General features: G+C 46.5%; 1 protein-coding gene across 1 annotated transcript in view; it reads right to left on the reverse strand.

Annotated features, from left to right (window-relative positions):
- LOC126209848 (amyloid-beta-like protein) overlaps positions 1 to 10745 on the reverse strand; it is a 132158-nt gene extending 121413 nt beyond the window's left edge. Inside the window, exons 1-2 of the mRNA XM_049938976.1 lie at positions 10697 to 10745; positions 1324 to 1545 (exon numbers count right to left, since the gene is read on the reverse strand). Of these exons, the coding sequence (XP_049794933.1) occupies positions 1324 to 1545; positions 10697 to 10745 (271 nt within the window). The remainder of the gene's footprint in view (positions 1 to 1323; positions 1546 to 10696) is intronic.
- Between the last annotated feature and the right edge of the window lie 4391 nt (positions 10746 to 15136).

The raw sequence follows: 15136 nt of genomic DNA on the forward strand, positions 1-15136 counted from the left end.
CAAGGGAACCTCCCCATCGCACCCCCCTCAGATTTAGTTATAAATTGACACAGTGGATAGGCCTTGAAAAACTGAACACAGATCAATCGAGAAAACAGGAAGAAGTTGTGTGGAACTATGAAAAAAATAAGCAAAGTATACAAACTGAGTAGTCCATGCAGAACATAGGCAACATCAAGGACAACATTGGCTGATGAGTGCCGTGGTCTCGTGGTTAGAGTGAGCAACTGCGGAACGAGAGATCCGTGGTTCGAGTCTTCTCTCGAGTGAAAAGTTCACTTTCTTTATTTTCAGAAAGTTATGATCTGTCCGTTCGTTCATTGACGTCTCTGTGCACTGTAATAAGTTTAGTGTCTGTTTTGCGACCGCACCGCAAAACCGTGCGATTACTAGAGGAAAGGACGTGCCTCTCCAATAGGAACCGAAAACATTTGATCGCAAGGTCATAGGTCAACCGATTCCTCCACAGGAAAACACGTCTGAAATATTCTTTACGACACTGGTGACGGCATGTGCGTCACATGAGAGGAATATGTTGTCGACCCACCTAACTTGCACACTTGGCGAATGGGTAAAAAGATTATTCTACCTTGCCCGATTTAGGTTTTCTTGTGGATATGATAATCACTCCAAAAAAAGTGATGAAAACATAAGAGTTTGTCACATAAACTGCAACAAATGAATGCAACAGTTTCACAGTCGGTCAGTTTTCCCTGTGCTCTGTCAAAACATACGTTTTTAACGTTTTCAAATGTTTCCGTGCGTAGACCGTCAAATTCTGTATTTGTCCAAGCAAATCTGAACATGTCCTGGAATTTTGGAAAGTGAAGTTGATTATGTGTGAGTGCCTGAACTTTGATAATTATCCGAAAATAAAAAATTAAAATTTTCATCCGAGGGAAGATTTGAACCAAGAACCTGTCGTTTCACAGCTGCTCACGCTAACCACGGGACCACGGCGCTCATAAGCTAACAGACTCGTTGTTCTTGCCTACCTTGCGCATGGACTACTCAGTTTGTATATTTTGCTTATTTTTTTCATAGTTCCACACAACTTCTTCCTGTTTTCTCGACTGATCTGTGTTCAGTTTTTCGAGGCCTATCCCTGTGCCAACTTATAACTAAATCTGAGGGGGATGCGATGGGGAGGTTCCCTTGTGAGAGACACGTCCCGTGTGGAGACGGCACAAACACGTCGGAAATCATGTTCACGTTAGCGTTGCAGCATGAGAGAGAGAGAGAGAGAGAGAGAGAGAGAGAGAGAGGGGGGGGCGGGGGGCTGACTGACCGACTGACTGACCAGAGAGACACTGACTGACTGACCTTTGAAGTGTTTGGGACAGCAGACGAACTCGACGCCCGAGAACAGCGAGATGCCGCAGGGCAGCAGCATGGCGAACGACCGCAGCGCCAGACCGCGCTCGCGGCAAGAATCCGCAGCTGTGGCGTTCCATCGGTCGAACTGCCAGCACTTGGTCTGGTTGTGGATGTGGTCGAACAGGCAGTTCTCCGGCACCAGCAGCGCATCGCTCTGGAACGGGCCTTCTGCAACACAAAACAAAACACATCGAGTCAGCATACTAAAACTGGGTCCACACGGTAATCAAACGCATGAATGTCTGCCAACCATCATATTCACTCACCAAATTTTACGAGTATTCAATAACATCGGCTGGTAACTAAGAAATCTCACTGTGTGAATCACAATATTCTCCTAGATAAACTGAGGTGTGATGGGATTGATAGTACAGCCAACTAATGGATGATGTCAGATCTACCCAAAACAATGCAGAAAGTTGTATCAATAGTTCAACCAACGTAAGTGGGGGAGATTCTCGTCAATGGGGCGAAATCGCTTATGGCGTTCCACAAGGCGCATTGTTAGCTCCATTATTGTTTATCGTATACAGTGCTGTAAGAAAAGAATGCCACACCCTCTAAGGACTGTGTACAGTGGCACCAGGGTAAGATACGTGAATACTGCCGAGTTGTACTATTAGTGCATCACTTATCACGGCCATCGGCTATAGACTGTACTCTGGAGGTTCTGCTTTGACTGCAGGCAGCAACTGTGTTCTGTGTTGAGTTTAGAGTTGAACGGTGTTGGCAACATTCGTTTTAGGGTACAATAATGCTACGCGACGAGTTCATACTCGTGTTGCATAGTTTCAACCATTTGAATGGGGTCGCATTGGGTGTCTTCAGGAAGCTGGATTGACGTACCGACGGATTGCTGCACATGTTGGATACAATGCATCATTAATACACTCCTGGAAATTGAAATAAGAACACCGTGAATTCATTGTCCCAGGAAGGGGAAACTTTATTGACACATTCCTGGGGTCAGATACATCACATGATCACACTGACAGAACCACAGGCACATAGACACAGGCAACAGAGCATGCACAATGTCGGCACTAGTACAGTGTATATCCACCTTTCGCAGCAATGCAGGCTGCTATTCTCCCATGGAGACGATCGTAGAGATGCTGGATGTAGTCCTGTGGAACGGCTTGCCATGCCATTTCCACCTGGCGCCTCAGTTGGACCAGCGTTCGTGCTGGACGTGCAGACCGCGTGAGACGACGCTTCATCCAGTCCCAAACATGCTCAATGGGGGACAGATCCGGAGATCTTGCTGGCCAGGGTAGTTGACTTACACCTTCTAGAGCACGTTGGGTGGCACGGGATACATGCGGACGTGCATTGTCCTGTTGGAACAGCAAGTTCCCTTGCCGGTCTAGGAATGGTAGAACGATGGGTTCGATGACGGTTTGGATGTACCGTGCACTATTCAGTGTCCCCTCGACGATCACCAGTGGTGTACGGCCAGTGTAGGAGATCGCTCCCCACACCATGATGCCGGGTGTTGGCCCTGTGTGCCTCGGTCGTATGCAGTCCTGATTGTGGCGCTCACCTGCATGGCGCCAAACACGCATACGACCATCATTGGCACCAAGGCAGAAGCGACTCTCATCGCTGAAGACGACACGTCTCCATTCGTCCCTCCATTCACACCTGTCGCGACACCACTGGAGGCGGGCTGCACGATGTTGGGGCGTGAGCAGAAGACGGCCTAACGGTGTGCGGGACCGTAGCCCAGCTTCATGGAGACGGTTGCGAATGGTCCTCGCTGATACCCCAGGAGCAACAGTGTCCCTAATTTGCTGGGAAGTGGCGGTGCGGTCCCCTACGGCACTGCGTAGGATCCTACGGTCATGGCGTGCATCCGTGCGTCGCTGCGGTCCGGTCCCAGGTCGACGGGCACGTGCACCTTCCGCCGACCACTGGCGACAACATCGATGTACTGTGGAGACCTCACGCCCCACGTGTTGAGCAATTCGGCGGTACGTCCACTCGGCCTCCCGCATGCCCACTATACGCCCTCGCTCAAAGTCCGTCAACTGCACATATGGTTCACGTCCACGCTGTCGCGGCATGCTACCAGTGTTAAAGACTGCGATGGAGCTCCGTATGCCACGGCAAACTGGCTGACACTGACGGCGGCGGTGCACAAATGCTGCGCAGCTAGCGCCATTCGACGGCCAACACCGCGGTTCCTGGTGTGTCCGCTGTGCCGTGCGTGTGATCATTGCTTGTACAGCCCTCTCGCAGTGTCCGGAGCAAGTATGGTGGGTCTGACACACTGGTGTCAATGTGTTCTTTTTTCCATTTCCAGGAGTGTATGTTGCAGCTTTCAAGAGAGGTCTGTGAAACTTCCCCACACCTGCAGACCAGATTCCAGACGTCTGCGTAGTACAGACACACGTCAAGATCGACATATTGTGCGAGTAGTGATGGGCTGACCAAACGTCATCCAAGGATGAAATCCGGACACGTGTTGCACACTCTGTGTTATAAGAGGCCATTGGGAAACGTCCGTCTGCAGCAGGATTAAGACCATGCGTGCCTCTGGCTAGGACGTCACTGACACCATGAAACTGCTGACCATGGCTGCTCTGGTTTCGTGAACGAGTAGACTGTAGTGTGGAATGTCATTCTGTCGTCTTAGGCGAAGAGAATAGATTCTGTCTATAGGCGAGTGATGGACGTAAACATGTATGGGGTATACTCAGCAAGCTGCCTATTGCAGAGAGCATGCACCCATCACAAGTAGGTACGATCACAGGTTTCATGGTGTTGGAGGTCATAAGTTACAACTGGCGGTCATATTTTACGTTTGTGCTGGGTAAAGAACCCAGTTCCCGTTACACTGCATAGGTTAGAATCCCCATGCTCCTGCCATTTCTTCACCAGGAACTTTATGTGCTTTTCCAGCAAGACACTGCACAGTCACATAGAGCTACTGCGACGCAACATGCTCTTCGTAGTGTACAACAACTGTCCTGGCCAGCGAGGTCACAAATACTCTCGCCACTTGAACACGTACGAGAGATGACGAAGAAGTGGTAAGCTACTCGTTCTCCATGGCCTGTAACAAGCATTGCCAAACAACAACAAAAGGCACAAGAAGCTTCGGACGGTCTGTGAGCAGGATGCCATTCGGCACCTTTATGGTCGTCTGCATGCGAGAATACATGAGTGCATACGAGGGGGAGGGGGTACACGTCTGCATTAATGTATGATGCGTGTTTCATTTGTCTGTATTACTTATCATGTACTCCTACGATGATGATATACCTCTCAGCTCACTTGTCAATAAAATGATCTTGTCCTTGCGACTGCTGCATTTTTGTCCACACCCTGTACATAACGACCTCTCCATCTAACATACTGCAGTCATGGACTGTGCGGCTGGTCCCGGCGGAGGTTCGAGTCCTCCCTCGGGCATGGGTGTGTATTTATCCTTAGGATAATTTAGGTTAAGTAGTGTGTAACCTTAGCAGTCCCATAATATTTCATACAAATATTTGAACATCTAACATACTGTCTTCCCTGCCGTCCCCCACTCCTCCCTCCCCTTTGGGGCAGAATTGCCTGGACCCCATCTATCTGCTCTAATCTTATCTTGTGTTCAAGTACAAGAACGTGTTCCAGTGTGTGTATCTGAGTCGGAATGCGGGTACCTGCCTGGTATTCACCAAGTGGGATGTGGAAAACCCACATTCAGGCAGGTTGGCTCATCCCACATCATTAATACGCTGGGTGGATTCAAACTGCGGCCAGGGACGTCTCTCCGTGTCGCAGAAGTGGGCGCTTTAATGCTTGTGGCTATGAGGATGGATTCTTCCACCTCATATACACTAGGGTGATAAAAGTCACGGTACACTTTCTAATATCGTGTCAGACCGCCTTTTGGCTGCCCTTGCAGTATTTCTGCGGAATCCAAACTGATCTTCCCCGAGGTCGGCTTCTACTAGTTTTTCCATTCGTCTGTAAAGAATTCGTGTTAGTATTTTGCAGCTGTGGCTTATTAAACTGATTGTTCGGTAATTCTCACATCTGTCAACACTTGATTTCTTTGGGATTGGAATTATTATATTCTTCTTGAAGTCTGAGGGTATTTCGCCTGTTTCATACATCTTGCTCACCAGATGGTAGAGTTTTGTCAGGACTGACTCTCCCAAGGCCGTCAGTAGTTCCAATGGAATGTTGTCTACTCCGGGGGCCTTGTTTCGACTCAGGTCTTTCATTGCTCTGTCAAACTCTTCACGCAGTATCGTATCTCCCATTTCATCTTCATCTACATCCTCTTCCATTTCCATAATATTGTCCTCAAGTACATCGCCCTTGTATAGACCCTCTATATACTCCTTCCGCCTTTCTGCCTTCCCTTCTTTGCTTAGAACTGGGTTTCCATCTGAGCTCTTGATGTTCCTCTTGAGTAGTCCCCGCCCGGAGATCCGAATGGGGGACTATTTTACCTCCGGAATATTTTACCCAAGAGGACGCCATCATCATTTAATCATACAGTAAAGCTGCATGCCCTCGGGAAAAATTACGGCCGTAGTTTCCCCTTGCTTTCAGCCGTTCGCAGTACCAGCACAGTAAGGCCGTTTTGGTTATTGTTACAAGGCCAGATCAGTCAATCACCCAGACTGTTGCCCTTGCAACTACTGAAAAGGCTACAGAAGAATGCTGAAGATTAGATGGGTAGATCACATAACTAATGAGGAGGTACTGAATAGGATTGGGGAGGAGTTTGTGGCGCAACTTGACCAGAAGAAGGGATCGGTTGGTAGGACATGTTCTGAGGCATCAAGGGATCACCAATTTAGTATTGGAGGGCAGCGTGGAGGGTAAAAATCGTAGAGGGAGACCAAGAGATGAATACACTAAGCAGATTCAGAAGGATGTAGGCTGCAGTAGGTACTGGGAGATGAAGAAGCTTGCACAGGATAGAGTAGCATGGAGAGCTGTATCAAACCAGTCTCAGGACTGAAGACCACAACAATAATAACTGCAGCAACTAGGCGTGGCATGGACACAATATGTCCTCTGCAGAAATATTGAGCCATTCTGCCTCTACAGCCGTTCATAATAGCGAAAGTGTTGCCAGTGAAGGGTTTCGTGCACGATCTAACCTCTCGATTATGTCTCATATATTTTCGATGGCATTCATGTCGGGCGATCTGGGTAGCCAAATCACTCGCTCGAATTGTCCAGAATGTTCTCCAAATCAATCTCAAACAACTATAACACACGGTGACACGGCACATCGCAGCCATAAAAATTGTTTGGAAACATGTAATCCATAAATGGTTGCAAATGGTCTCCATGTAGGCGACCATAACTATTTCCAGTCAATAATCGGTTCAGTTGGACCAGAGGATCCAATCCATTCCAAGTAAACACAACCAACACTGGCTTTCACAGTGCCCTATTGACAACTTCGGTCAATGGTTTCGTGGGATCTGTGTCACACTCGAACCGTACCACCAGCGCTTATCAACTAAAATCGGGACTTATCTGACCAGACCACGGTTTTCCAGTCGTCTATGATCCAACTGATACGATACGATCACAGCCTAGAGGAGGCGGTGCAGGCGATGTGGTGCTTTAGCAACTGCACTCGCGTTGGTCGTCTGCTGTCATACTCCAGTAACACCAAATTTCGCCGCACTGTCTTAAAGGATATGTTCGTCGTACGTCCCACACTGTTATTTCACGCAGTGCTGCTTGTCTGTTTTGTCTGTTAGCACTGAGAACTCTACGCGAGACCGAGCGAGGTGGTGCTGTGGTTAGCACACTGGACTCGCATTCGGGAGAACGAAGGTTCAATCCCGCGTCCGGCCATCCTGATTTAGGTTTTCCGTGATTTCCCTAAAATCGCTTCAGGCAAATGCCGGATCGTCCCTTTGACAGGGCACGGCCAACTTCCTTCCCCATCCCTCCCTAATCAAAAATGTTCAAATGTGTGTGAAATCTTATGGGACTTCACTGCTAATGTCATCAGTCACTAAGCTTATACACTACTTAACCTAAATTAGCCTAAGGGCAAACACACACACACACACACACAGCCATGCCCGAGGGAGGACTCGAATCTCCGCCGTGACCAGCCGCCTCCCTAATCCAGTGAGATCGATGACCTCGCTGTTTGATCTCTTCCCCCAAATCAGTCCAGTCCAGTCAGTCGTATCTAGAGGTATCAAGGGCCCCATACCACACTGCACAGGCCCCACATCATTACAGAGCCTCCATCAGCTTGAACAGTCCCCTGTTGACATGCAAGGTCCGCGGATTCGTGAGGTTGTCTCGATACCCGTACACGACCATCTGCTCGATACAAAAAAAATGGTTCAAATGGCTCTGAGCACTACGCGACTTAACTTCTGAGGTCATCAGTCGCCTAGAACTTAGAACTACTTAAACCTAACTAACCTAAGGACATCACACACATCAATGCCCGAGGCAGGATTCGAACCTGCGACCATAGCCGTCGCTCGGTTCCAGACTGTAGCGCCTAGAACCGCACGGCCACAACGGCCGGCTGCTCGATACAATTTGAAGTGTGTGTGTGTGTGTGGGGGGGGAGGGGTGTTGGAAAAAATTTCTTGTTGATATGATGAAACGGAAGTTACTCTAAATGTTGGAAAATGTTGGTTAATGCAGACGAGTAAGGTAACAATCCAATATATAGAATTAGTTGTGTGCTGCCTGACAGTCATGTCGATTAAATGTGTTGGCATAATGTTGCAAGGCGATATGAAATGAAATGAGCACGTCAGGTTTGTAGTGGCGAAGGCAAACGCTCGACTTTGTTTTATTTGGAGAATTTTGGGAAAGTGTAGTTCATCCATAAAGAACACGGCCTATAGAACTGTACTGAGACCCATTCTTGAATCCTGTCGGAGTGTTTGGGATCCCCACCACGGCTGTTAAAGGAAGACATCGAAGCAGTATGGAGCCCTGTTTGTACATTTGTTGCTGGTACGTTCGATCAGCACGCAAGTATTGCGGAGATCCTTCGGAAACTCAAATGAGAATCCCTGGATGGAAGACGACGCTCTTTTCACAAAGGTGCTGCTGCGAAAATTTAGAGAACCGGCATTTGAGAGGGACTACGGAGCAGGTGTGACAAATGTAAAAATTACCGAACTATCAGTTTAATAAGTCACACCTGCAAAATACTAACGCAAATTCTTTACAGACGAATGGAAAAACTGGTAGAAGCCGACCTCGGGGGAGATCAGTTTGGATTCCGTAGAAATGTTGGAATACGTGAGGCAATACCGACCTTTCGACTTATCTTAGAAGAAAGATTAAGGAAAGGCAAACCTACGTTTCTAGCATTTGTAGACTTCGAGAAAGCTTTTGACAACGTTGACTCGAATACTCTCTTTCAAATTCCAAAGGTGGCAGGGGTAAAATACAGGGAGCGAAAGGCTATTTACAATTTGTACAGAAACCAGCTGGCAGTTACAAGAGTCGAGGGGCACGAAAGAGAAGCAGTGGTTGGGAGGGGAGTGTGAGGGGGTTGTAGCCTATCCCCGATGTTATTCAATCCGTACATTGAGCAACCAGTAAAGGAAACAGAAGAAAAATTCGGAGTAGGTATTAAAATCCATAGGCAAGAAATAAAAACTTTGAGGTTCGCCGATGACATTGTATTTCTGTCACAGACAGCAAAGGACTTGGAAGAGCAGTTGAACGGAATGGACAGTACAATTTTGGTAAACATTTTTGGAATACACTGATCAATAGATTATTATATTTTGACTAAAGTTCAGTCTTGATCACACCATTTATGTTTCAATGATACAGGTAACTTCGTAGCAGCTGAGGAGAGCTCCGCCTACCATCCTAAGGGAGCCATGGGTCTGATGATGGTTATGTAAAAATAACCGAAACCGGTTACCTATATAATTGAAACATAAATGGTGTGATCAAGACTGAACTTTGGTCAAAAAATGGAATGGACAGTGTCTTGAAAAGAGGATATAAGATGAACATCAACAGAAGCAAAACGAGGATAATGGAATTTAGTCGAATTAAGTCAGGTGATGCTGAGGGAATTAGATCAGGAAATGAGACACTTAAAGTAGTAAAGGAGTTTTGTTATTTGGGGAAAAAATAACTGCTGATGGTCGATCTAGAGAGGATTTAAAATGTAGACTGGCAATGGCAAGGAAAGCGTTGCTGAAGAAGAGAAATTTGTTAACATCGAGTATAGATTTAAGTGTCAGGAAGTCGTTTCTGAAAGTATGTAGCCATGTATGGAAGTGAAACATGGACGATAACTAGTTTGGACAAGAAGAGAATAGAAGCTTTCGAAATGTGGTGCTACAGAAGAATGCTGAAGATTAGATGGGTAGATCACATAACTAATGAGGAGATATTGAATAGAATTGGGGAGGAGTTTGTGGCACAACTTAACAAGAAGAAGGGAGCGGTTGGTAGGACATGTTTCTTGGCATCAGGGGATCACAAATTTAGCATTGGAGGGCAGCGTGGAGGGTAAAAATCGTAGAGGGAGACCAAGAGATGAATACAATAAGCAGATTGAGAAGGATGTAGGTTGCAGTAAGTACTGGGAGATGAAGAAGCTTGCACAGGATAGAGTAGCATGGAGAGCTGCATCAAACCAGTCTCAGGACTGAAGACCACAACGTAACCATCAATGGAGCGATTCTACAGCCGTCAACATACATTTCGCATAATGACGCGAGAAATTAGGACTTGTACGGAAGCTTTCAGACAGTTGTTTTTCCTTCGCTCTGTTTTTGAATGCAAAAGGAAAGGAAATGGCTGAAAGTGGTACGTGATACCCTCCGCCATGCACAGCACGGTGTCTTGTGTACGTATGTAGGTGTAGGTGCAGAAATGCACAGCAGACAACTGTCAAAACGCATGCGATTTTGACGCGGACGGCCAAACGGAAACAACCACTGGAAACACGCGAGACTCAAACTCCATAGGCGCTGCAGTCGATTCACTTTTCACGAGTAATCGACTGAGACGCTCGTGTGAAGTCCGCTCAATGCCTATCCGCCCGCTGCCGCTATGGCGCGGTCGGTGTTGTGTCTGTTGGCGGCGAGCAGCGAGCGGCTACAGCTGCTCGTCACGTCACGGGGAGCGCCGTTCCTTTGTTCTGTTCCACCGGGTCACGGCCGACACCAAGGCTGGGCGTGCTGGCGCGGAAAAGTGACCACCTCATCTCATCGCAGTTGTCTGTAACTGCCTCTATTTACATACGTGTTACGAGTGGTGCTGTGGCTCCGCTCCTTTCGAAGATACACTTTGGCTCAAGAACCTGGCATAAGCCGTATTGGATTAGGTAATGACTTACCAGCATTTGAAGCTTTCAGGTGCTCTATGACGCGGAGCAAATTCGCCATTTTATCAGTGGTTGGCACACTGGACTCGCGTTTGGAAAGACGACGGTTCAAACCGGTCGACCTCATTTAAGTTTTCCGTAATTTCCCTAAATCGCTTCAGACGAATGCCAGGATGGTTCCTTTGAAAAGGAACGACCGACTTCCTCCTCCATCCTTCTCTAATCCGATGGGATCGATGACCTCGCTGTTTGGTCTCCTCCCCCAAATCAACCAACCAAAAACAAACAATTTTATCAGGATTACTGTGATGTAGTGGGACCCGCCAGGTTAACTGAGAGCGCTAATGCCCTGCTTCCTGGACTCGGGTAGGCGCGCCAGCCCCGGATCGAATCCGCCCGCCGGATTAACGACGAGGGCCAGTGTGCCGGCCAGCCTAGGTGTGGTTTTTAGGCGGTTTTCCACATCCCTCTAGGTGAATACCGGGCTGGTCCCCACGTCCTGCCTCAGTTACACGACTCACAGACATCTGAAACACATCCGCAGTTTTCCATGATTTACACTGGACGCAGGCAGATGGGGTACGCTGATTCTGTCCGGGGTGGGGGGGATGGCGGCAGGAAGGGCATCCGGCCACCCTTTCACATTAACATGCCAAATCCGATTTAATCACGCCAACCCTGCGCACAATGCGGGACAAAGGCGCAAGCGATAGATTACTGTGGTGTAGTGGGTACACATGTGGAGTTACGAAATCGAAAGCTCCTGTATGCGTCCAGCAAACTACAAAATTTTTGTTTTCACCCCCACATTTCTGAAAACTACCACTCAGAATAAAAAACGTAGAAAAGAGTAGAATGAAATTTTCACTCTGCAGCGGAGTGTGCGCTGATATGAAACTTCCTGGCATATTTAAACAGTGTGACGGTCTGAACTCGAACTCGGCACCTTTGCCTTTTGCTGGTAAGTGCACTTGCCCGCCAAAACCAAAGGTCCCGATTTCGAATCTCAGTCCGGCATACAATTTTAATCTGCCAAGAAGTTTCATATCAGTGCACACTCTGCTCCAGAGTGAAAATTTCATTCCGGAGACATACCCTAGGCTGTGGCTAAGCCATGTCTCCGCAATATCGTTTCTTCCAGAAGTGCTAGTTCTGCAAGTTTCGCGGAAGTGCTTCTGCGAAGTTAGGAAGGTAGGAGCCGAGGTACTGGTCGACGTGCAGGTGTGAGGACGGGTGATGAGTCGTGGTTGGGTAGTTCAGTGGGTAGGGCACTTGCCCATGAAAGGCAAAGGACCCAAGTTCGAGTCCCGTTCTGGCACACAGTTTCAATCTGCCGAGAAGTCTCATGCAAAAGACTGATAAATATGACAAAGAATCAGAAAGCGATGGTCTCAGTCGCCTACTAAGTGGAAAAGGCAATTTACAAAATAGTTCTTTTAGGAGACTTCTTTTCCAAACAAGAACATCTTCAATTAATGAAATATATTCCACTACTTGTACGGTAATGTTCATGCTGATGATTTTTCTCGTTGTTCCACTTACTTTCAAGCGTAAAAGAAGATGCTTAATTTTCTGGCAGTGAATTTTAATTTTTTGCACAAATTACAACATACTGTACTTCCCACAACCAACAAATTTATTTACTACTGGGAGAGCTTCTCCTTAAATAATTTTTTTGTTACAGATACAGATAATGCATAGTCATTATGAACCTGGTAGATACTCACACAGAAAGAAAAGAAATCAACGGTTTCCAAAATGTGCAACAAATGCACCAGATATCGAAGGGCCTGTTTTGTCACCGCTGGGTCATTCTGGCAAACAGAGAAGTGGCAGCATAAACGCACCCAAATTCAGACTGCACAAGCTACCCAGACTGTATTCATTCAGTATTTGAAGATGAGAAGCAATCCGCGACGTCCATCAAATATATACATCAATACAAACCTTTACGAAGCTTTCTATTGCCGACACAAACCCATAAAATTGTGACAAGGAAACCACTTATCGCTTAATATATTTTTCGCTGTTCATACAGTAAAACTACAGCATCAGGCATAACGCTTTATATTACTGATTTTTACTTCACTCTGTTCGCAACACCTTTTGCGGACAGTCTCCACATATGCCGCTACTTATACATGGAAAATCAGATCGTTGTTCGACACACAATTCAGGACGTGGTAGCGCTTTTTTTTTTCAGGCCGAAGACTGGTTTGATGCAGTTCTCCATGCTACTCTATCCTGTGCAACGCTCGTCATCTCCAAATAACCACTGCAACTTACATCCTTCTGAATATGCTTATTGTATTCATCTCTTGGTGTACCTTTACAGTTTTGACACACACACACGCGCACACACACACACACACACACACACACACACTTCCCTCCACTACTAAACTGGTGAGTCCTTGATGACGCGTAGTGTGTCCTATCAACCGATTCATTCTTCTAGTCACGTTGGACCACAAATTTCCCTTCTCCCCAATTTTATTTAGTGCCCCTCATTAGATACGTGATCGGCCAAACTATTTATCGACCACGTTTCGCTTCCATAAATCGCTACACTCCATACAAATACTTTCAGAAATGACTTCCTGACACCTTAATCTATACTCGATGTTAACAAATTTCTTTTCTTCAGAAACGCTTTTCTTGCCATTGCCAGTCTACATTTTATATCCTCTCTACTTCGACCATCATCAGTTATTTTGCTCCCCAAATAGCAAAACTCCTTTACTACTTTAAGTGTCTCATTTCCTAATCTAATTCCCTCAGCGTCACCCGACTTCATTCGGCTACATTCCATTATCCTCGTTTTGCTTTTGTTGATGTTCATCTTATATCCTCCTTTCAAGACACTGCCCATTCCGTTCAACAGCTCTTCCAAGTCCTTTGCTGTCTCTGACAGAATTACAATGTCATCGGCGAACCTCAAAGTTTTTATTTCTCCTCCATGGATTTTAATACCTACTCCGAATTTTTCTTGCTCAATATACAGATTGAATAACATCGGGGAGAGGCTACAACCCTGTCTCACTCCCCTCCCAACCACTGCTTCCCTTTCATGCCCCTCGACTCTTATAACTGCTATCTGGTTTCTGTACAAGTTATCCTTTCGCCTCTGTATTCCAGTCAACATTATCAAAAGCTTTCACTAAGTCTACAAGTGCTATAAACGCAGGTTTGCCTTTCCTTAATGTATAATCTACGATAGGGTCAGTATTGCCTCGCACGTTCCTACCTTTCTCCGGTACTCTAATCGACCTTACCCGAGGTCGGCTTCTACCAGTTTTTCAATTCTTCTGTAAAGAATTTTGCAGCATTTCAGGAGATATGATGTCATAAACATTGCAATGCCTGAGAAACTAGATTTACGAAAAACGGACTCATTTTATACATGAGAGTGAGTGGAAGTTGGGTTACTGGTGTCTACTTATTGCTTTATTTTTTGAATTTGGAAGACACCGCCTAGTCATAACACAATCACGCAATATGTCTTCGCAACAAATAATTGTGATTTATCCTCCCATTTTTCTCTCAGTATTGTAAAGGAATTGTCTTTATTGCTCGTTACAATTACGTGTTGCGATGTGCTACTCAGAGCTGTTACGTGCTCTGCATACCTTATACACATTAGTTTTAACCATAAGAAACACCACTTACGACGTATGGTGTCGGATGCGTGGTTTCACCGCCATATGCCGACAGCATAAAATTTCAGCTCCCCCGCAGCGAAAAATTAAGCCATTCTAGAAACTGAGGCTAAATGGCACACTCGATAAATTTCGCAGGCGATTGACGCCTTGTCTGGACACGTGCCAGAAGGCGAGAAGGAAAGTCCACGTCACCATCCTGGGTGCTGAAAAAGGTTATCGCAGAAGCCACACTAACCGGGCCGTAGTTTCCTGGAGGGACAGTCACCGCGCAACCCTGCTAACGTCAACAAGCTGCCGCTACAAATGGAAACTTCGCGTCAATCACCATCTGGATAATCATGTCTGCCTCCCCATTTCTCTGCTCGCGATGAATATTCATCCGGGCTTCTCCTTTCCCCTCTTACAATACACTGCCGGGTATTTGAAGCACCAAAGAAACTTATACAGGGTGTTACAAAAAGGTACAGCCAAACTTTCAGGAAACATTCCTCACACACAAATAAAGAAAAGATGTTATGTGGACATGTGTCCGGAAACGCTTAATTTCCATGTTAGAGCTCATTCTAGTTTCGTCAGTATGTACTGTACTTCCTCGATTCGCCGCCAGTTGGCCCAATTGAAGGAAAGTAATGTTGACTTCGGTGCTCGTGTTGACATGCGACTCATTGCTCTATAGTACTAGCATCAAGCACATCAGTACGTAGCATCAACAGGTTAGTGTTCATCACGAACGTGGTTTTGCAGTCAGTGCAATGTTTACAAATGCGGAGTTGGCAGATGCCCATTTGAT

The sequence above is a fragment of the Schistocerca nitens genome, chromosome 10 (assembly GCF_023898315.1).
Source record: "Schistocerca nitens isolate TAMUIC-IGC-003100 chromosome 10, iqSchNite1.1, whole genome shotgun sequence".
NCBI classification, from domain to species: domain Eukaryota; kingdom Metazoa; phylum Arthropoda; class Insecta; order Orthoptera; family Acrididae; genus Schistocerca; species Schistocerca nitens.